The sequence below is a fragment of the Pseudophryne corroboree genome, chromosome 7 (assembly GCF_028390025.1).
Source record: "Pseudophryne corroboree isolate aPseCor3 chromosome 7, aPseCor3.hap2, whole genome shotgun sequence".
Classification (NCBI taxonomy): domain Eukaryota; kingdom Metazoa; phylum Chordata; class Amphibia; order Anura; family Myobatrachidae; genus Pseudophryne; species Pseudophryne corroboree.
In genome coordinates, this window is record NC_086450.1 from 101,948,504 (window position 1) to 101,972,783 (window position 24,280).

The window sequence follows — 24,280 nt, forward strand, 5'->3', positions numbered from 1 at the left end:
GACAGACTCAGAAGGGGGTCCAAGGACGCCCCAATCGCAATCCTACAAGCGGCCGCGGCAGAGGACGAGGAGGTCCAAGCAAAATCAAAGGATCGTACGAGCTAAGACCGCCTCGTCACTAAAAGAGCTTGTCTTCAATCTTTCATCAACCCCTCTTTCCGACCAAGAGTATGGCCTTTTGGCTAAAGGACTTTCCTTTGTCCCCACAACGATCCCAGACCCACTGGAATGGAAGACGGAGGTCTATCATCTCAATAGGACGTTGAAACGTAAGGAATATTTCAATAACAAAGTCCCATGTCAGACACCATGGGAGGTGGCCTCTTCAGCAATACCGAGACAGCTTTCAAAAATAGTCCCCAAGTCTCAATTTGACCCCCCCAGTCAGAATTCGTCAATTAGGACATTTATCCGCATGGTGGAGCAAGAAGGTGTACAGGCTATGAATGAGCCAGTATACCTAAATCTTACTCTTGCAGAACGTACTACATTAAAGAATTTATCTACCAGAAACGACATCATAATTCGTAAGGCGGATAAAGGTGGGTCAATAGTTGTTCAAGACATTGGGGCTTATATTGCTGAGTGTGAGCGCCAATTAAGGGACTTATCTGTTTATTCCCGTCTCATGAAAGATCCTACTAAGGACTTTAAGAAAGAGCTGGACATCTATTTAAAGGAATCCAGTGATTTGGGTATAATATCACAAGATGTTCGTACTGCCCTTACGGTAGACTTCCCGGTAGTACCGCTTTTTTACACCTTGCCTAAGGTACACAAGACCTTAGAGAATCCCCCAGGTCGACCTATTGTGTCAGCAAGGGGCTCGTTATATCAGCCCATAGCGGTCTACCTGGATGCCTTCCTTAACCCCTGTGTTCAAGCTTTGCCTTCCTACTTAAAGGACACATCGTCTCTTTTGCTGCAATTACAGCAAGTGGAGTCGATACCCACTGATACCCTTTTATGTAGTGCTGATGTGATCAGCCTCTACACCTGCATCCCACATGATGCAGGTGTGGAGGCTGTCAGAGTGCTTATTGAGGGCAATGTTTTATACCAGGGTCCAGATGTGTCTTTCTTTTTACGTTTATTGAATCTGGTCCTTACAAGAAATTATTTTGTCTTTAATGGGGAGTTTTTCTTACAGTCTTCTGGTTGTGCGATGGGGTCCGCTGTGGCTCCATCGTACGCTAATGCCTTCATGTACCAACTTGAAAATATCATGTTTTACCTTAACCCTTCAGTTAAGTCCAAAGTCGTCTATTACAGGCGTTATATTGACGATCTTCTGGTCTGTTGGGGTGGTTCTAGGGAGGAGCTTACCAGTTTGTGGGAACAACATAATGCCTCAGAGCATGTAGTAAAATTTACATATGTGATTGATGAGAAGCATGTTAATTACTTAGATGTTTCCATTACCCTTAGCTCTGGTCAGCTTAGTACTTCCATTTTTGTTAAAGATACCGACAGGAATACATTTTTGAATCATCAAAGTTTTCATCCATTGGCCCTTAAGAAAGGGTTGCCGTACTCACAATTTTTGCGGGTGCGGCGTATTACATCGGACCCTCAGGAGACCATTGTGGCCCTTAATGCAATGTTACTGAGATTTGCACAAAGGGGGTACCCCATCAGGGAACTTGAGAAATCTAAGGAGGCGGTCCTCCGTATTCCTAGGCAACAATTATTGAACCCCAGACCTGATCAGAACTTGGGGGGCGATAGACTACCATGGGTAAGCAGATTCACTACGAGCACTAAACGAATAGTGAGCAAGGCCAAACAATTGTGGCCCATCATACAAACCGATTCTGCTTTAAGTAGTCTATCTAATACTAGACTACTTCCCAGTCACACTAGGGGTAGCAACATAGGAGATCACATTGTTCGCCTTGATGTCACAAATTTGGCCAAAAGTAATCAGTCCCATTTCCTTAGACCTAAGATGGGGTGCTACAAATGCCTGGGATGTGCCACATGTAACACTTTACAAACCGGCACTACTTTTAATCATCCCCAAACGGGTCAGAAGATCCCTATTAGACATCGTCTAACGTGCACTACAACCCATGTAATTTATTTGCTTACATGTCCCTGTGGTCTAGCCTATATAGGCAAAACTATACGACAGTTTAGGGAAAGGATGGCACTACATAGGAGTGCCATCAAAAAAGCGTTTGAGAAGGGCACAAGTGACCAGCCCTTTGCACGTCATTGTCTGACAGCCAAACATGGGGTGGCTAGCATTCGGGCTATCCTTATTGACCATACCCCTACTTCTTTGAGGGGTGGCAATAGGGATAGATTACTCCTACAGAAGGAGTCCCGTTGGATTTTTAGGTTGGGAACATTATCCCCTGGTGGCCTCAATGAGAATTTGGGCCTCCTTTGTTTTCTTTAGGGCCACATAATATACATCTAATTCTGTTGTGGGATTCTGCTATTGGTTAAATTGTTTATTGCTAAATATTAATGGTTAATACTCTGTTGGATTAATAACAGAGGTATTTAATATATTACCATTGAGATAGCTATACTATTTTGACTAGGTATTGCTGTCCTCCTCATTAGCGATGCTTTATGTGTATTTTAATTGTGTTGTCTTTTTAAATGTATTATGTTCTTTGTACAGGCCCTTCGGATGCCTGCAATTGTTTAGTGTTGGTTACTATGACGATCTCCCTGTCCCGCGGCGCACCGTGACGTCATCACTCTGCGACACGGAAGCGTGCAGCATGTGCGGGCGGGCGGCGGCGCCGTGAGGACAGGTGAGTACAATCTTTGTACTAATGTTGTTTTGTCTGTGGTGTATATAAATGTCATATGTAGATGCTTTTATTGTTGTTTGAGCCCTGAGGACGGGGTGATTTTCCCCGAAACATGTAGGCGATTAAAGGAAATTTTATCTTCATAACGACTAAGTCTGCTTGAGTGCCGCCGTTCATTCACTACCTATGCTAGTCACATTGCTGACTTGGAGGGCACCGCAGCAAAGAAACTCGTTGTCGTCTCTGGGAGTGCCGGTATGACTTCTGTATATATATATATATATATATATTTTTTTTTTTTTTTTAAGGCTCTGACAACGTTGAACAACTTGGAGTCCTCCAAGTCGCTAGAAGCCGCAGGCACTACAATAGGTTGGTTCAGGTGAAACGCTGATACCACCTTAGGGAGAAACTGAGGACGCGTCCGCAGTTCTGCCCTGTCCCAATGGAAAATCAGATATGGCTTTTGTACGAAAAAGCCGCCAATTCTGACACTCTCCTGGCCGAAGCCAGGGCCAGTAGCATGGTCACTTTCCATGTAAGATATTTCAAATCCACCGATTTGAGTGGCTCAAACCAATGGGATTTGAGGGATCCCAAAACTACATTGAGATCCCACGGTGCCACTGGAGGCACAACCGGGCTGTATATGTAGTACTCCTTTGACAAAAGCTTGGACTTCAGGAACTGAAGCCAATTCTTTCTGGAAGAAAATCGACAGGGCCGAAATTTGAACCTTAATGGACCCCAATTTGAGGCCCATAGACAATCCTGTTTGCAGGAAATGTAGGAATCGACCCAGTTGAAATTCCTCCGTCGGAGCCCTCTCCTTCAGGATCCGGCGTTCAACCGCCATGCCGTCAAACGCAGCCGCGGTAAGTCTAGAGGTAGAGTGCACGGATCCTCCGTGCGCATCTCTTGAAGTTCCGGGTACCAAGTCTTTCTTGGCAAATCCGGAACCACGAGTATCGTTCTTACTCCCCTTCGCCTTATAATTCTCAGTACCTTGGGTATGAGAGGCAGAGGGGGGAACACATACATTGGCTGGTACACCCATGGTGTTACCAACGCATCCACAGCTATTGCCTGAGGGTCTCTTGACCTGGCGCAATACCTGTCCAGTTTTTTGTTGAGGCGGGACGCCATCATGTCCACCTTTGGTTTTTCCCAACGGTTCACAATCATGTGGAAGACTTCTGGATGAAGTCCCCACTCTCCCGGGTGGTGATCGTGTCTGCTGAGGAAGTCTGCTTCCCAGTTGTCCACTCCCGGAATGAACACTGCTGACAGTGCTATCACATGATTTTCTGCCCAGTGAAAAATCCTTGCAGCTTCTGCCATTGCCCTCCTGCTTCTTGTGTCGCCCTGTCTGTTTACGTGGGCGACTGCCGTAGTGTTGCCCTACTGGTACAACACCGGCTGACCCTGAAGCAGAGGCCTTGCCAGGCTTAGAGCATTGTAAATTGCCCTTAGCTCCAGTATATTTATGTGAAGTGAAGTCTCCAGGCTTGACCACACTCCCTGGAAATTTCTTCCCTGTGTGACTGCTCCCCAGCCTCTCAGGCTGGCATTCGTGGTCACCAGGACCCAGTCCTGAATGCCGAATCTGCGGCCCTCCAAAAAGGTGAGCACTCTGCAACCACCACAGAAGAGACCCCCTTGTCCTTGGAGACGGGGCTATCCGCTGATGCATCTGAAGATGCGATCCGGACCATTCGTCCAGCAGATTCCACTGAAAAGTTCTTGCGTGGAATCTGCCGAATGGAATCGCTTCGTAAGAAGCCATCATTTACCCAGGACTCTTGTGCATTGATGCACTGACACTTTTCCTGGTTTTAGGAGGTTCCTGACTAGCTCGGATAACTCCCTGGCTTTCTCCTCCGGGAGAAAAACCTTTTTCTGAACTGTGTCCAGAATCATCCCTAGGAACAGCAGACGTGTCGTCGGGCTCAGCTGGGATTTTGGAAAATTTAGAATCCACCCGTGCTGTTGCAGCACTACTTGGGTTAGTGCTACACCGGCCTCTAACTGTTCTCTGGACCTTGCCCTTATCAGGAGATCGTCCAAGTAAGGGATAATTAATACGCCTTTTCTTCGAAGAAGAATCATAATTTCGGCCATTACCTTGGTAAAGACCCGGGGTGCCGTGGACAATCCAAACGGCAACGTCTGAAACTGATAGTGACAGTTTTGTACCACGAACCTGAGGTACCCTTGGTTTGAAGGGCAAATTGGGACATGGAGGTAAGCATCCTTGATGTCCAAGGACACCATAAAGTCCCCTTCTTCCAGATTCGCTATCACTGCTCTGAGTGATTTCATCTTGAACTTGAACCTTTGTATGTAAGTGTTCAAAAGATTTCAGACTTAGAATAGGTCTCACCGAGCCGTCCGGCTTCGGTACCACAAACAGCGTGGAATAATACCCCTTTCCTTGTTGTAGTAGGGGTACCTTGACTATTACTTGCTGGGAATACAGCTTGTGAATAGCTTCCAACACCGTCTCCCTGTCGGAGGGAGATGTTGGTAAAGCAGACTTCAGGAATCTGCGAGGAAGAGACGTCTCGAATTCCAATCTGTACCCCTGTGATACTACCTGCAGGATCCAGGGGTCGACTTGCGAGTGAGCCCACAGCGCGCTGAAATTCTTGAGACGACCCCCCCACCGGACCTGAGTCCGCTTGTAAGGCCCCAGCGACATGCTGAGGACTTTTCAGAAGCGGGGGAGTGCTTCTGCTCCTGGGAAGGAGCTGCTTGCTGCAGTCTCTTACCCTTTCCTTTGCCTCGGGCAGATATGAATGGCCTTTTGCCCGCTTGTTCTTATGAGAACGAAAGGACTGAGGCTGAAAAGACGGTGTCTTTTTCTGTTGGGAGGTGACCTGAGGTAAAAAAGGTGGATTTTCCGGCTGTTGCCGTGGCCACCAAGTCCGATAGACCGACCCCAAATAATTCCTCCCCTTTATACGGCAAACTTCCATATGCCGCTTGGAATCCGCATCACCTGACCACTGTCGCGTCCATAAACTTCTTCTGGCAGAAATGGACAGCGCACTTACCCTTGATGCCAGAGTGCAAATATCCCTCTGTGCATCTCGCATAAAAAGAAAATGCATCCTTTAAATGCTCTATAGTCAATAAAATATTGTCGCTATTCAGGGTATCAATATTTCCAGTCAGAGATTCCGACCAAACCCCCCCAGCACTGCACATCCATGCTGGGGCGATTGCTGGTCGCAGTATAACATCAGTATGTGTGTATATACTTTTTAGAGTATTTTCCAGCCTCCTATCAGCTGGATTTTGAGGGCGGCCGTATCAGGAGACGGTAACGCCACTTGTTTTGATAAGCGTGTGAGCGCCTTATCTACCCTAGAGGGTGTTTCCCAGCGCGCCCTAACCTCTGGCGGGAAAGGGTATAATGCCAATAACTTCTCTGAAATTAGCAACTTCCTATCGGGGGTAACCCACGCTTCATCACACACTTCAATCAATTCATCTGATTTCAGGAAAAACTACAGGTAGTTTTTTCACACCCCACATAATACCCATTTTTGTGGTACTTGTAGTATCAGAAATATGTAACGCCTCCTTCATTGCCGTGATTATGTAACGTGTGGCCCTACTGGAAAATACGTTTGTTTCTTCACCGTCGACACTGGAGTCAGTGTCCGTGTCTGTCGACCGACTGAGGTAATGGGCGTTTTAAAGCCCCTGACGGTGTTTGAGACGCCTGGACAGGTACTAATTGGTTTGCCGGCCGTCTCATATCGTCAACCGACCTTGTAGCGTGTTGACACTATCACGTAATTCCATAAATAAAGCCATCCATTCCGGTGTCGACTCCCTAGGGGGTGACATCCCATTACAGGCAATTGCTCCGCCTCCACACCAACATCGTCCTCATACCTGTCGACACACACGTACCGACACACAGCACACACACAGGGAATGCTCTGATAGAGGACAGGACCCCACTAGCCCTTTGGGGAGACAGAGGGAGAGTTTGCCAGCACACACCAAAGCGCTATAATTATACAGGGACCACCTTATAGTAAGTGTTTTCCCTTATAGCAGCTTAATATATATAATAATATCGCCAAAAAAATGCCCCCCCTCTCTGTTTTAACCCTGTTTCTGTAGTGCAGTGCAGGGGAGAGCCTGGGAGCCTTCCCACCAGCGGATCTGTGTGGGAAAAATGGCGCTGTGTGCTGAGGAGATAGGCCCCGCCCCCTTCACGGCGGGCTCTTCTCCCGTTTTTTTCTGTAATCCTGGCAGGGGTTAAATACATCCATATAGCCCAGGGGCTATATGTGATGTATTTTTAGCCAGTAAAGGTAATTACATTGCTGCCCAGGGCGCCCCCCCCCCAGCGCCCTGCACCCTCAGTGACCGCGGTGTGAAGTGTGCTGAGAGCAATGGCGCACAGCTGCAGTGCTGTGCGCTACCATAAGAAGACTGGGAAGTCTTCAGCCGCCGATTTCTGGACCTCTTCTCTCTTCAGCATCTGTAAGGGGGCCGGCGGCACGGCTCCGGTGACCCATCTAGGCTGTACCTGTGATCGTCCCTCTGGAGCTAGTGTCCAGTAGCCTAAGAAGCCAATCCATCCTGCACGCAGGTGAGTTCGCTTCTTCTCCCCTTAGCCCCGCGTTGCAGTGAGCCTGTTGCCAGCAGGACTCACTGAAAATAAAAAACCTAACAAACTTTTATTCTAAGCAGCTCTTTAGGAGAGCCACCTAGATTGCACCCTTCTCGGCCGGGCACAAAAACCTAACTGAGGCTTGGATGAGGGTCATGGGGGGAGGAGCCAGTGCACACCACCTAGTGGTCAAACTTTTAATTTTGTGCCCTGTCTCCTGCGGAGCCGCTGTTCCCCATGGTCCTGACGGAGTCCCCAGCATCCACTTAGGACGTCAGAGAAATGATAGTGTAGCATGTTCCAGAATATATGCGTCAAAAAGTCAGGATAGACCCAGAGTCTAAAGCCCCGTACACAAGGGGGAGATCTGTGCTGAGCGACCTAGCAACAGACCGCTTAGCACTCAGCGTGATGTGTGCTGAGCGAGGGGGGGAAGGGGGGGGGGGGGAGACTGGGGGACGCTCATTTCACCCAGCGCTGAAATGAGCAATCTAACTAGATTTGTCAGCGATAGCGACGTGCGGGGTCGCGCATCGCTATCGCTATGGGCATATACAAGGAGAGATCTGTGCTTAATTTCTAAGCAATCTAGTCAAGATTGCTTAGAATTTAAGCACGGATCTCTCCGTGTGTACACTCCCTTAAATCTTAATAGGTCATGCAATACGTGTCAAGAGATCAGAGCCGGGAACACCCAGTGTGCAATATAGTATACATCTCAGAGACGCTCACATCAGTGCTTCTGTATATTTCATGCATATAAAGGTATCTTTAGTTATCTGATCCCACATGGTACAATCTGGTCTCTAGAAGTGGGATCTGATGTGGACTATCAGTGGTTATTCAGTACTGTATTTCGTTTAGGGGAGCGCGCAATGTCATTGTTGTGTGTACTTGATATACTGTATATGTCCAGTTTGATAACACTGGAAGAGATTCCCAGCTGCTCCTTTTCTGCGCGAGGTTGACATCTGTTTGTAAATTGTGCTGAAAATTATCAATGGGCAGCTGTATAATAGCAGTAATGTCACATATGTTAACTATGGGCTTCAAAGAGATCAATGACAACGTTTGTAGCAGAAGCAACAGAAAGATCAATGGCAGGATGCAGAAAGATAAAGGGCGACATTTCCAGCACATACTGATCTCTATATTACACATATCGGGGCATTTCACCTGGATACGCCGGGGTACAGCACTGTCCAACAATAAGATATTTGATTTCAACTTCTACAACATGATGCACTCAAAGGTGTCACGTCTGGCAGGGTTTGAGGATCCGGCAGCTGAGATTTGCCCGAGGAGGTAGCAGGCTATGAATGAACCAGATGAGGGGGCTGGATATAGTTCCTTCGCATGGGACACGGAGCAATGAAGAACGTAGGCGGGGTTTGAGAGTCAATGGAAAGTATTTATTATGTACAGGGCTGAGGTAGGGAACTGAGGCTGAAGCACAATGGTTAAAGACGTGGCTGGAGGTGAAGAACTGCGGACTGTGATTTGAAAGACGAGATTGTAGATGATGAACTGTGGAACTGTGGATGGTAGTTGAAAACGTGGCTGGAGACAAGGACTGTGGACTGTGGTAAACGAGGCTTGAAGATAATAATCTGCAGGCTGTGGTCAGTGGTACAAAGGCGTGGCTGGTGAAGTAGATCTGTGGAGTGTGGCTTGAAAGACGAGGCAGAAGACCCGGGGCCGACTGTGCCCAAAGAGTCTTACTGGACCGGGTTTTCCAGGAGCACTTCCACAGGCAGTAGCAGGCAAGAAACGGCAGGGCTGCAGCAGCAACAGAAAACCGACCAAGCAGGATCAGGAGGAACTAAGATACAGCAGGAATCCTGGGAGCACAGGCTAAAGCACCTACAACAGGGTTGTAACTTGAAGCACTGGCATCCCTGTCCTAAACCAGCCCCCTTTTATAGGGAGAGCTTCCCCTGGATTGGCTGGAAGAAACAGGAAACAGGAACTATGCTTAAAACTTGGTCTCCAACATGGCGGCGCCCAGTAATGCAGACCTTTTTGCAAAGCCACATTGCTCACTGCCCCTGGTCTCCAAGCAACGGTTCAGCAAGAGCGACCCGCTGTAGCGGCGTCCCGCCGCCACGAGCGGACCCCCTCACCTCCGCTACTGCTGCCCACGGATCCGGCGCAGCAGCCCACCTCTGCCGCTGCCCGCACTACGCCAAGGAAGCCAGCCCCGCGGCCCCAGCGTACCGGTAAGACTCCGGACGCTGACACAAGGTCCACATTGTGACTCTCTAGCACAGGGGTGGCCAACCAGCGGCTCTCGAGCTGCATGCGGCTCAGCCGGCTCCTGGCCACCGCTGCCCTGGCCTCCCCTACTCCCGTGCTGCTGCTGTCTGTGAGGGGAGGAGAGCGCAGCGTGCGCCTCTCCTGCCCCTCACTCTCCGGCGCTGGTCCTTGAGCCAATCAGAGCTTGCGGACCGGCAGCTAAGGCTGCCGGTCCGCGAGCTTTGATTGACTCACGGACCGGTGCCTAGAAGAGAGAGACACAGCCGCCGGAGAGTGAGGGGTAGGAGAGGCGCACGCTGCGCTCTCCTCCCCTCACAGACAGCAGCCACACGGTGAGCAGCACGGGGGAAGGGGGTGGGGGTCTTCGTCATGTATAGCTGGCACTAGGGAGACATATATATCTGGCACTGGGGGGCATATTTGGCACTGTGGGGACACTGGCACTGGGGGCATTGCTGGCACTAGGGAGACATATATATCTGGCACTGGGGGGCATATCTGGCACTGTGGGGACACTGGCACTGGGGGCATTGCTGGCCCTAGGGAGACATATATATCTGGCACTGGGGGGCATATCTGGCACTGTGGGGACACTGGCACTGGGGCATTGCTGGCACTAGGGAGACATATATATCTGGCACTGTGGGGACACTGGCATTGGGGGCATATCTGGCACTGGGGGGAAATGTATATCTGGCACTGGGGGGAAATGTATATCTGGCACTGGGGGCATATCTGGCACTGTGGGGACACTGGCATTGGGGGCATAGCTGGCACTTCGGGGACATATATATCTGGCACTGGGGGCATATCTGGCACGGGGGCATAGCTGGCACTAGGGATACATATATATCTGGCACTGGGGGGCATATCTGGCACTGTGGGGACACTGGCATTGGGGGCATAGCTGGCACTGGGGGGAAATGTATATCTGGCACTGGGGGCATATCTGGCACTGTGGGGACACTGGCATTGGGGGCATAGCTGGCACTTTGGGGACATATATATCTGGCACTGGGAGCATATCTGGCACGGGGCATAGCTGGCACTGGGAGGAAATGTATATCTGGCACTGGGGGGGCATGTATATCTGGCACTGGGGGCAGAGCTGGCACAGTGGGGGGACATGTATGTCTGGCACTGGGGGCATATCTGGCACTGTGGGGACACTGCATTGGGGGCATAGCTGGCACTTTGAGGACATATATATCTGGCACTGGGGGCATATCTGGCACTGGGGGGAAATGTGCATCTGGCACTGTGAGGCATATATGTATCTGGCACTGTGGGGCATATATGTATCTGGCACTGTGGGGACATATGTGTATGTGGCACTGTGGGGACATATGTTTCTGGGAGTGTGGAGGCACCCATTTTTTGAAATTTTTATATGTATGTGCCACTGTACTGGAGCATTATATGTATGTGGCACTGTACAACATGCCTAAAAACGGAGTTATGACAGAAGGTCATACTCCTACAAACATCATAACGAAAGGTGTGCGCACAAAATGGGGTGTGGCTTTGTGAAAACTAGGCCACTCCCCCATTTTTGAGTGCGCGCACACTGGCTCTTGCCCTTGACTACAGATCTTTTCTGGCTCTTTGCCTCTGACTGGTTGGCCACCCCTGCTCTAGCACATATCAGTTTAATCACAGCCATAGCTTTAGAACAGATCCCATATGTACTCCAAAACAGCCATCTGATTTCCTCATATATATCTCAAACCCCTCACCCCAAAACATCACTCAGGAATAGTGGCGGATTCAGGGGGTGGGGGGGATCAAAGCACATGCGTCCCTAACCTCCGGTCATTTAGAAGAATCTTTATTATAATGCAGCAACAACACTCCCACCGCGCCGCCCTCTCACCCACTGCCTGTCATCTTCTTCCTGGCTTCATCCCACTTTCCCAGTCACCCTCTCCCTGTCACCTTTTCCCTGTCACCCTCTGTCTCTCCTTGGCATCATCCACTGCCTCTCCCTTTCACCCTCTCCTGCCACCCTCTGCCTCTCCCCGTCACCTACTGCCTCTCCATTTCTCACTATCTCTCCCCATCTTCCACTTACCCGCTGTCTGGGATCGGTGTGGGATCCCTGGAGGTCAGGAGACCGACGGCAGGAAACCGACAGCCAGAATCCCGGCAGTGAGCTCAGCATGTCCCCTCGTGTGCTCACTACGCTCGCCACGCCTTGGGCTCGGTGGCGACCTTCGGCTGCCACATTAGTATAATCACCCTCAGGTGGTGACATGGACCATACCCGAGTGGGAATACTAGGGTTGGGTTGGGATTCTGTCCGCCGGCATTTCCCCGGCTGTCAGGATTCCGGCGTTGGTACCCTGACTGCCGATAATTTAACTGCATACCCTCTGTCACTATCTTCCAATACCCTCTCTCCCCTGTCACCCTCTACCTCTCAAAGGCATTACCCTCTCCCCGTCACCCTCTGCTTTTCCGTCTCCCACTATCTCTTACCGTCATCCTCTATGTCACCCACTTGCCTCCCCTGTCAGCAATTCCTTGGCTTCACCCACTGCCTCTCTCTGGCATCACCCACTGCCTCTCCCTGTCTTCAGAAAAGCAGTCAGGAGCTGACCAGTGCTGTGTGAGGGAAGAGGAGGGAAGGGGGAAGGGGGACTGTCATTTGGAGGCCAGAACATGGGGAGAGGAGCCTGGATGTGATGTGGCTGCTGAAAGGAGTGGGTGAGGACTGAAGAGGCAAAGGTTGGCATGAGCTGGGGAGTGGGTGAGAAGGTTGGCATGGTGCCCTTCCTGTCATTTTGTTCTGGACAGGCACCTGCTCAGGACCAACACAATGCCCATTTGTCAAAGCAGCAGCTTATACCCTTTAGAACCCCATTAGCATTATGTGCATCCCACTTGTCCTAAAACAACCCCCAGCCCTCTGCTTTCCAAAATCTGTCTTCCAAAGTGTTCTTTCAATTCATACCTCATATGCACCACACCCCTGCCCTACAGCAGGTAGAACCACCACAGCTGCACTAATCTGGTATACACATATGCAGTAAGCTCGTGGTAACATGATGAAGGAAGGGACCGCTTGGAAAGACAGAGAAAGAGAGAGAGAGAGAGAGAGAGAGAGAGAGAGAATCATAGAATTTGCCATAGCATAGCTTTGATGATGGCAAGCAGAATACCTGCTGTCCACCATCGCACAATAAGAGTAGCCATACTGCTAGCTGTGAAAACTAAATACATATTACATACCCATTTGGCAAAGCTTCTGTGCCATCTGGTAATCCTCATCCATGACAGCTTTAAGGAACTGAAAAAACCCAACAATATACATTCAAATAACTCTGTATACGGCATAATGAGTGGTCGGGTATTAGACAAACCAGCACTGTCTAACTGGTAACATAGAAACATAGAATTTGACGGCAGATAAGAACCACTTGGCCCATCTAGTCTGCCCCTTTTTTTATCCTTTAGGTAATCTCAACCCTTTTTGAACCTTAATTCTTTGTAAGGATATTCATATGCCTATCCCAAGCATGTTTAAATTGCTCTACAGTCTTAGCCTCTACCACCTCTGATGGGAGGCTATTCCACTTGTCCACTACCCTTTCTGTGAAGTAATTTTTCCTTAAATTTCCCTTGAACCTGCCTCTCTCCAGTTTCAGTGTATGTCCTTGAGTTCTAATACTTCTCTTCCTTTGAAGAATGTTTTCCTCCTGAACTTTGTTAAAACCCTTGGTATACTTGAAACTTTCTATCATGTCCCCCCTTTCCCTTCTCTCCTGCAAACTATACATGTTAAGATCTTTTAGCCTTTCCGGGTAAGTTTTGTGATGTAGGCCATGCACCATTTTAGTTGCCCTTCTTTGTACACTCTCTAATGTATTTATATCCTTCTGGAGATATGGTTTCCAGAACTGGACACATTATTCCAGATGAGGCTGTACCAATGACCTATACAGTGGCATTATTACTTATTTTTTCCTGCTACCGATTCCTCTCGCTATGCAACCAAGCATCTGACTTGCCTTTCTCACTGCTTTGTTGCATTGCTTTCCTGCCTTTAAGTCACTTGAAATAGTTTATTTCTAAATCCCTTTCCTCCTCAGTAGTTTACATTATAGTACCCTTAAAACTATATTTAGCCTTTGGTTTTTTGAGACCCAAGTGCGTGATTTTGCTTTTTGTAGCATTAAACTGTAGTTGCATTGTTCTTGACCATTTCTCAAGCCTAGCTAGGTCATCAATCGTTTGTTTTCCCCTCCCGGTGTGTCTACCCTGTTGCAAATCTTTGTATCATCTGCAAAACGGCATAGTTTCCCTTCAATATCATTTGCAATGTCACCAACAAAGATATTAAAAAGAACTGGTCCAAGTACAGATCCCTGGGGTACTTCCATGGTAACATTTCTTCCATAGAACACTCCATTTACTACAACTGTCTGTTTCCTATGCTGCAACCAGGTTCTTATCCATTCAACTGCTTTATAATCCACCCCCATGCTTTCAAGTTTATATAGCAGTCTGCGATGTGGGACAGTGACAAATGCCTTACTAAAGTCTAGATATGCTACAGCTACAGCTCCCTCTTGATCTATTATTTTCATCACAGAGTAAAAAAAAAAGTCAATAAGATTTGTTTGTCATGATCTCCCACCAGTAAATCCATGTTGTTTTGGATCTTGTATGTTGTTTGATTTAAGATATTCCACAACTCTTTCTTTTAATAGTTTTTCCATTACTTTCCCTACTACAGATGTAAGACTTACTGGTCTGTAGTTACTGGCTTCTTCCTTGCTTCCACTTTTGTACAGTGGAACTACATTTGCTCTTTTCCAGTCCACTGGAATGGCACCTGTATTTAGTGACTGGTTAAATAATTGTGTTAATTGTGCCACCAGCACATCTTTCAGCTCTGTTAGGATCCTTGGGTGTATCCCATCTGGCCCCATCTATTTATCCACTCTTAGTTTTGAAAGTTCTGTTAGGACCTTCTCCTCTGTAAATGTAGTTTCATCTACCTTATTTTTATGAATGTCTTTGCAACTTAACTGTGGCCCCTTCCATTCTCCTTCTGTAGTAAATACTGAGCAAAAAAATTATTTAGGTGATCTGCTATTGCCTTGTCTCCCTCCACCAAATTCTCACTCTCTGTCTTAAGTCTTATTATTCCTCCATTTGATTTTCTCCTTTCATTTATATACCTAAAAAAAGTTTTGCCCCCTTTATCTACTGACCATTTTACTCCTCAGCTTCTGCCTTTACACGTCTGATCACTTTCTTAGCATCCTTCCGTCTGTCAAGATACACCTCTTTGTCATTATTATTTTGAGTCTATTTGTATTTCCTAAAAGCCATCTTTTTGCATTCACACTAGTTGATACTTCTTTTGTAACCACACTGACTTCCTTTTCCTGCTGCTTTTCCTAACGCTTTTGATACAAAGGTCTGTTGCCCTTAGTATTGCACTTTTCAGTTTTCCCACCTCTACTGCACTCCTTCCAAGTCCCTCCAGTCCGCCAATGAATCACTTAAACATCTCCCCATTTTTGCAAAGTCAGCATTCTAAAATCCAACACCTTTGTTTTTGTGTGACAGGAGTAGGATCCTGTCTTTATACTAAACCATACTGCTTGCTGATCACTGGATCCCAGGTGCTCACTCGCATATATGTCTGATATCCTGTCACTATTTGTGATAATTAAATCTAATACTGAGTCTTTGCGAGTGGGTTCCCTCACCAATTGCTTGAGAGATGCTTCCTGTAAGGAATTTAGAAATTTGCTACTTGTAGCTGAACTTGCAAAAGACCCTTCCCAATTTACATCAGGTAAATTAAAGTCTCCCATGATTATGACTTCTCCCTTTAAGCCATTTTAGTGATGTCGAACAATAGGTTCCTGTCCAAATCCTGCCCCTGGCCTGGTGGTCTGTAGATCACTGCAATGCGAATAATGTCCCTCTCCCCGGTTTCTGTGGTGACTCAAAGGGCCTCAGTTTTGTCTTCAATATTTTGTATTAAAGTAGCATTTATGCTTTTTTTCATATACATGCTACTCTTTCTCCTATTCTTCCCATTCTATTCTTCCTAAATAAATTTGTATCCTGGTATAGCTATGTCCCAGTCTTAATTCTCATTGCACCATGACTCTGTAATTGCCACAATATCCAGGTTATCCCTTGTCATTATCGCAATTAGCTCTGGAATTTTGTCTCCTAAGCTCCTAGCATTTGCACACATAGCTTTAAGAATTTTGTCTGTGCATCTGTTACTAGTAAGCATGTCCAGAAAGTACAAAATAAATGACAAGTTTATAGTAACTTACCTGTTTGGTGATGTTGCTCAGTGTTTGATTTTTTTTTTTTTTTTACTAATCAGGAATCACACTCTGTCCTTTACACCACGACTACACCTCACTAAATATAAAGATATAGTACACCTGACCACAAATGGCCAAATGATCAAAGGAGATAAACACCAGACAGCATACAATAATAAACTGTTATACCAAGCAACTTCCGCAAACATGCAATGTCAATTACAAGGTAGAACACGACCTCCATACAGCTAGGTGACAACAGAAACAATAACTTATTGGATATAAGGTTTTGTTTCCTAACAGTTTACAGGAAAACATAGAACAAGACTGCAGCACCTATTGTTCTTCCCGCTTTAAAGACAAATGCTGGCTGGGAACAGCTCATGCAGTCCCAAACTATTGGGAGCCCCCTGGCTGCCTGTCTCTACTGACATTCCTAGATTCTCCCGCCTCAGGTGATACAGTTTGTGCTCACAGTTACTCCTGTTACACTCCCAACCCCTCATTCACCCAAACTCATGTCACCTCTGCAAGTAGCTCTATGGGTGCACGTCCTGCTTCATCATCGCTCTCATCTTCACCACTAGACTCCTCTGGTTGCTCTATGATGGTTTTGTTATGAATAGATGGTGACTGAAGTCCTGCAGTTACTTTCTCATCTATATTAATGATAATCAGACAAGTATAGTTAAATCAGGTTGAGTATGATATTACAGCAGTGGCCATCCCAATGGTCATAATCCCGGCAGTGGCATCCCGATGGTCAAAATCAGAGCGATTTTTGGTGAGTAACTCTAACCCTAACCCTAACCCATCCCTCTCACAGCCTAAACCTAACCATCCCTTTTGACAGCCTACCCCTAACCCTCCCTCTAGTGCCTAGCTCTAACCCTATATCTAACCCTAATACTCTCCGTTGGAATTTTGACCATTGGGATGCTGCTGCTGCTGGGATTCTGACTACATCCCATTAAATCATCTCTAATTATAGGCAGGGCTGTCTTAACAGCAGCGTAGGCCCTTGGGCAAAGCAATGCACTGGGGCCCCTACCCATCCTCCAGGGGTAGAAGTGGTGGGTGCTATCAGCGGCAGCTTTGATGTCACGTGGGCGATAGGGGGTGGTCTATCTTCCGCTCAGCATGTTGGACCTGGAGCAGTAATTTCTGCTAATTACTCCTTTACTGCACAGATGGGATGGGAGGAAGAACGCTCAACTGTAGAAGGGGGCATTGGACTGAATGAAGGGGCCCTGGTACATGACTTTCATGGTGGTAGGGGGTGTTTAATATGCAGGGGAGGGTTGGATATTTGAGTTGGCTTAATATTCATCATTTTCTGGTGGAAGGGCAGCGTGCTTGACTGCAGATATCTCCAGTTCCTGGAAATAGATTTCTTAGCTTTTAATGAGGCAAAACACTACAGAGTCCCACCTTTCAGGGGTACTGGGGACTTGGGGATCAGAGTTCAGGAGCCAGAGCAAATATAAAACTGCATATTAGGTACGTTGGAGCTAAAGCAGGGACCAACTACTGGAAGGCCGATATCTCTGCTTCTGGGCATAGTAGAGACAAGCTGTCAGCGTCCACTGACAGGGTAGAGTCTCCGCTTTTGGAGTATACCCTCAGAAAAACTCTAAGTCAGACAGAACCCAAGATATCTGGCTGGAGAGATAAAATAACAGTCTCGGATGGGGAACACTGCTTTGAAGTCAGATATCGCCGGTTCCCCAGGGCCGAGTTTAAAAAACCTGGTACCCCTGGAAAGAGGAGACCCTCAGCTATCAGCCTAGGGCCCTTATACTCCTGGGGTTCTTGGGCAAGAGCCCACTGACCCCATACGAAAAGATGGCCCTGGACACAGGGCCATGGAGCGTTCAACAGCCGTCCCCAGGGCAGGGATTGCTCAGGCTGCTGTCGAAATTGAAAATATTATACTCACATGCATCAAGTACAAACACCACACAGAGTGGCCTCCACGTGGGTGCTTGTGCTGCCGTGCGTGCGCATGCCCGTACGCTGCGTACATTGGCTCACGAAGCCCTGCGTATTAGCACGTGGTATGAGTAAATACGGTAGCATACGCATTCACATGGAAAATCCACAAAGACATAACTGATATTTCATCCACATAGTGCATAATTTACACATAACCCACACACACCACACCAGCGAGTTACATTTACTTTAGAAATGGAACAATAGAGATATTCAACTTTACAGGATGTGAGGGGACAGAACTAGGTCAGAACATAGTGTTTGGTATCCACATGTACAGTAATTCAAGGGCAATATTCCGATCGCAGTTTGCAGATAATCACATGCTCCTGCGCATAGTTATGCGCAGGAATACAATATTCATATCTCACTGTATGTACGGTACTCCTGATATTCGGCGAGAACCCAGTGGAAGACATCTGCCAGTACACTTGGACTAAGCATCGCCCACCTGTTCAAACCAACCTATGACCCCCTCACTTTAAATGACCTGCCCCTTGACCTATGGATGAAGAGCTAACAGTTTCCTTTGTTTCATGCTTTGGGCTATTGTATAAAAGCCAAGTCTCCTGGCCGGCCTCGGTCTATTCTCTGAAGGTCATCTTTCCAGGTTGACTGAGGACTGGATCTGGGTGGCGCAGACGACCAAACGTATGTATCCATTGGTTGTAGCTTCTTCTCTGTGATAGTATTGTATTTCTGTGTTTACCCCTTTTTAAGTAAATATTTGTTGCTGCGTTGGACCACAACATAACATATAACTACTGGTGTCGCATTTCATTTCTGTTAAGGGTTTACGGTGTACTCAGCCACACGTGTAGCTACATTGTGCTCACAGCGTGTCGGCGTGCTTACGCAAAACATGCATACATATTCATAAAGGTTTAGCGCATACACTTAGCGGCCGCAGCGATCCGAACCACTGTGCAATAATGTATTGGTTTTTCCTGAAATTTAAGGGAACTTAACACTGCCTGACTGGAGAACTGTACACCCAAAGTGGCATCACCTGACGTAGATAAAAATGAGTCAACATGTGGACAGAGGACCAGGTAGCTGCGTCATAAAGTATAAGAAAACAATCTGTACGCCATACAACAGGAGTCTTGTCCAAGTAAAGCCATGGAGCTCAAAAAATGTCTGGTAGAGCCAGATTATCCAGGTCCCGGGAAGTGGGCAAAGGAGGAAAAGCCAGAAAGACAATTCCCTGGTTTAAGTGAAAAGTTACAAATGAAAAGAAAAAGAACCATCTACAATGACAGCCATCTAAATCGTGCCCTATCTCCTGAGGCGCCTAAAAGAAACTGGAATGCTGGGGTTGTAGGAGGGGGAGGATCTTAGAATTAAAGTTACAGTAGCTTAAGAGGTATAGTCAATTACAGTCGAAACTGCTGTCTTGTCGGAAAGACGTCAGTTTTCGACTTTTTAAGGTCGTAAGGGGTTCCGACCTATTCAATCCCCCGTTCAGTTTTCCGAGAAGTCGGGAAAATGGACTTGTCGGAAAGCACGTGGCTCGGCAGAATAGCCACCGATTTGCATGCTTCTGTCAGAAAAGGGGCCTAATCCGACAGGTTTTGGCCCCCTTTCCGACAATCTCAATAGAACTTTAAAAAAAGTCGGATTGAGCAGGGCGTCCCCCCGGCCAAGTTTCTCACTCCCAGCAGCGTACCCCGGCCGCCGCTGACAGCGCACCCCAGCCGCCACTGACAGCAGCAGCAGGATGAGACACCAGGAACGGCCAAATCCGACAGTCGGATATGGCTCAAATCCGACAGTCGGATTTGGCCGCTTATTGAATAAGGCTTGTCGGATCCATTTCGACAAATGCATGTTGGAAAATGATCCGGCTTTCAATCCCATGGTTCAGTGTCCCACCAGCCTTGCTGACAGATAGACAAATCTTAGTCTGTAGCAATACAGATAACAATGTCTGAAATTTCTTCCTGTTGGTAAACACTTGGGTCATTTCATGTCAGTTCACCCAGGCATGATACTTTGTACACTTGACACTACCACGTAGATACTAACCCATGTCCATTTTTTCTTCTCTAGGCCTCACAGTTTTTGAGCTAGAGCCCTTCACAATCGAACGCCACCAGCTTAACGCGTTTCGGACTATACAAGTCCTTCCTCAGAAGCATGCATGCTTGTATAGTCCGAAACGCGTTAAGCTGGTGGCGTTCGATTGTGAAGGGCTCTAGCTGTTTGACCTGGACTGTCGTTTTCACCTGTTGTGCTGTGGATTCCGGAGTTTCCAGTACCTTTTGGGAGGGTAATTTGAGTACCAGATGCCAGCTAGCCCCATCCACTTAACATGTGGTTACATGCTCGTTTTAACTGTCAAATTGTGAGTGCTTAGTCTGATTAAATCTATTGTCTTTTGTCCAACTGCTCTGTTCTATGATTTGTCTCTTCATACCGAGATAAAAACCATACCTTAAGAAGACATACAGAGAGAATTCACTTCAGACCCACTAAGCCCTTGCTGTCGGACTAAGAGAGAATCCTTCAGTCCATCGTTTTCTTATATGTAAGATTATATGGTGTTGCGCCCACCACTTTCCATTTTTCTTTGTATATGTATATCTTGGAATTTTGGTGAAGGTTCCTGTGTCAGTGGTAGGCTGCTCCTACACCATTGGTAGCACATTGTGATTGTTTTTTCCATTTTTACCTTATACACACAGCCTGAATGTAATTTTAGCCAATATTTTTAATAACTTTGTGCATTAAACAAAGTTTGTGTTCATTCACACAATTCATTTATGTTTCATATACACCTTGTACACATAGCCTGAAGGTCATTTAATAAAATATTTTTAATAACTTTGTGCATTGAACAAAGTTTTTGTACACTGAGCCATCAGAAAAATAAGAATTTACTTACCGATAATTCTATTTCTCGTAGTCCGTAGTGGATGCTGGGGACTCCGTCAGGACCATGGCGATTAGCGGCTCCTCAGGAGACAGGGCCCAAAAGTAAAAGCTTTAGGACTAGGTGGTGTGCACTGGCTCCTCCCCCTATGACCCTCCTCCAAGCCTCAGTTAGGATACTGTGCCCGGACGATCGTACACAATAAGGAAAGATTTTGAATCCCGGGTAAGACTCATACCAGCCACACCAATCACACTGTACAACCTGTGATCTGAACCCAGTTAACAGCATGATAACAGAGGAGCCTCTGAAAAGATGGCTCACAACAATAATAACCCGATTTTTGTAACAATAACTATGTACAAGTATTGCAGACAATCCGCACTTGGGATGGGCGCCCAGCATCCACTACGGACTACGAAAAATAGAATTATCGGTAAGTAAATTCTTATTTTCTCTGACGTCCTAAGTGGATGCTGGGGACTCCGTCAGGACCATGGGGATTATACCAAAGCTCCCAAACGGGCGGGAGAGTGCGGATGACTCTGCAGCACCAAATGAGAGAACTCCAGGTCCTCCTCAGCCAGGGTATCAAATTTGTAGAATTTTGCAAACGTGTTTGCCCCTGACCAAGTAGCAGCTCGGCAAAGTTGTAAAGCCGAGACCCCTCGGGCAGCCGCCCAAGATGAGCCCACCTTCCTTGTGGAATGGGCATTTACAGATTTTGGCTGTGGCAGGCCTGCCACAGAATGTGCAAGCTGACTTGTACTACAAATCCAACGAGCAATCGTCTGCTTAGAAGCAGGAGCACCCAGCTTGTTGGGTGCATACAGGATAAACAGCGAGTCAGTTTTCCTGACTCCAGCCGTCCTGGAATATATATTTTCAGGGCCCTGACAACGTCTAGCAACTTGGAGTCCTCCAAGTCCCTAGTAGCCGCAGGCACCACAATGGGTTGGTTCAGGTGCAACGCTGACACCACCTTAGGGAGAAACTGGGGACGAGTCCGCAGTTCTGCCCTGTCCGAATGGAAAATCAGATATGGGCTTTTGTGAGACAAAGCCGCCAATTCTGACACTCGCCTGGCCGAGGCCAGGGCCAACAGCATGGTCACTTTCCATGTGAGATATTTCAAATCCACAGATTTGAGCGGTTCAAACCAATGTGATTTGAGGAATCCCAGAACTACGTTGAGATCCCACGGTGCCACTGGAGGCACAAAAGGGGGTTGTATATGCAGTACTCCCTTGACGAATGTCTGGACTTCAGGAACTGAAGCCAATTCTTTCTGGAAGAAAATCGACAGGGCCGAAATTTGAACCTTAATGGACCCCAATTTGAGGCCCATAGACACTCCTGTTTGCAGGAAATGCAGGAATCGACAGAGTTGAAATTCCTCCGTGGGGGCCTTCCTGGCCTCACACCACGCAACATATTTTCGCCAAATGCGGTGATAATGTTGTGCGGTCACCTCCTTCCTGGCTTTGACCAGGGTAGGTATGACCTCTTCCGGAATGCCTTTTTCCCTTAGGATCCGGCGTTCAACCGCCATGCCGTCAAACGCAGCCGCGGTAAGTCTTGGAACAGACAGGGTCCTTGCTGAAGCAAGTCCCTTCTTAACGGCAGAGGCCATGGGTCCTCTGTGAGCATCTCTTGAAGTTCCGGGTACCAAGTCCTCCTTGGCCAATCCGGAGCCACGAGTATAGTTCTTACTCCTCTCCGTCTTATAATTCTCAGTACCTTGGGTATGAGAGGAAGAGGAGGGAACACATACACTGACTGGTACACCCACGGTGTTACCAGAGCGTCCACAGCTATTGCCTGAGGGTCCCTTGACCTGGCGCAATAACTGTCCAGTTTTTTGTTGAGGCGGGACGCCATCATGTCCACCTTTGGTTTTTCCCAATGGTTCACAATCATGTGGAAGACTTCCGTGTGAAGTCCCCACTCTCCCGGGTGGAGGTCGTGCCTGCTGAGGAAGTCTGCTTCCCAGTTGTCCACTCCCGGAATGAACACTGCTGACAGTGCTATCACATGATTTTCCGCCCAGCGAAGAATCCTTGCAGCTTCTGCCATTGCCCTCCTGCTTCTTGTGCCGCCCTGTCTGTTTACGTGGGCGACTGCCGTGATGTTGTCCGACTGGATCAGCACCGGCTGACCTTGAAGCAGAGGTCTTGCTAGGCATAGAGCATTGTAAATTGCCCTTAGCTCCAGTATATTTATGTGGAGAGAAGTCTCTAGACTTGACCACGTTCCCTGGAAATTTCTTCCCTGTGTGACTGCTCCCCAGCCTCTCAGGCTGGCATCCGTGGTCACCAGGATCCAATCCTGAATGCCGAATCTGCGGCCCTCTAGTAGATGAGCACTCTGCAGCCACCACAGAAGAGACACCCTTGTCCTCGGAGACAGGGTTATCCGCTGATGCATCTGAAGATGCGATCCGGACCATTTGTCCAGCAGATCCCACTGAAAAGTTCTTGCGTGAAATCTGCCTAATGGAATCGCTTCGTAAGAAGCCACCATTTTTCCCAGGACCCTTGTGCAATGATGCACTGACACTTTTCCTGGTTTTAGGAGGTTCCTGACTAGCTCGGATAACTCCCTGGCTTTCTCCTCCGGGAGAAACACCTTTTTCTGGACTGTGTCCAGAATCATCCCTAGGAACAGCAGACGTGTCGTCGGGATCAGCTGCGATTTTGGAATATTTAGAATCCACCCGTGCTGTTGTAGCAGTACCCGAGATAGTGCTACTCCGACCTCCAACTGTTCCCTGGACTTTGCCCTTATCAGGAGATCGTCCAAGTAAGGGATAATTAAGACGCCTTTTCTTCGAAGAAGAATCATCATTTCGGCCATTACCTTGGTAAAGACCCGGGGTGCCGTGGACAATCCAAACGGCAGCGTCTGAAACTGATAATGACAGTTCTGTACTACGAACCTGAGGTACCCTTGGTGAGAAGGGCAAATTGGGACATGAAGGTAAGCATCCTTGATGTCCAGGGACACCATATAGTCCCCTTCTTCCAGGTTCGCTATCACTGCTCTGAGTGACTCCATCTTGAATTTGAACCTTTGTATGTAAGTGTTCAAAGATTTCAGATTTAGAATAGGTCTCACCGAGCCGTCTGGCTTCGGTACCACAAATAGTGTGTAATAATACCCCTTTCCCTGTTGTAGGAGGGGTACTTTGATTATCACCTGCTGGGAATACAGCTTGTGAATTGCTTCCAATACTGCCTCCCTGTTGGAGGGAGACGTTGGTAAAGCAGACTTCAGGAACCTGCGAGGGGGAGACGTCTCGAATTCCAATCTGTACCCCTGGGATACTACCTGTAGGATCCAGGGGTCCACTTGCGAGTGAGCCCACTGCGCGCTGAAACTCTTGAGACGACCCCCCACCGCACCTGAGTCCGCTTGTAAGGCCCCCGCGTCATGCTGAGGACTT

At 47.6% G+C, this 24,280-nt stretch overlaps 1 protein-coding gene across 2 annotated transcripts in view; it reads right to left on the reverse strand.

The window, feature by feature from the left end:
- ERICH2 (glutamate rich 2) overlaps positions 1-24,280 on the reverse strand; it is a 93,576-nt gene that overhangs the window by 11,908 nt on the left and 57,388 nt on the right. For both annotated transcript variants that reach the window (XM_063933498.1, XM_063933497.1), the window contains 2 exons: positions 16,491-16,624; positions 12,895-12,952 (listed from right to left, as the gene is read on the reverse strand). In XM_063933498.1, coding sequence (XP_063789568.1) covers positions 12,895-12,952; positions 16,491-16,624 — 192 coding nt within the window. The remainder of the gene's footprint in view (positions 1-12,894; positions 12,953-16,490; positions 16,625-24,280) is intronic.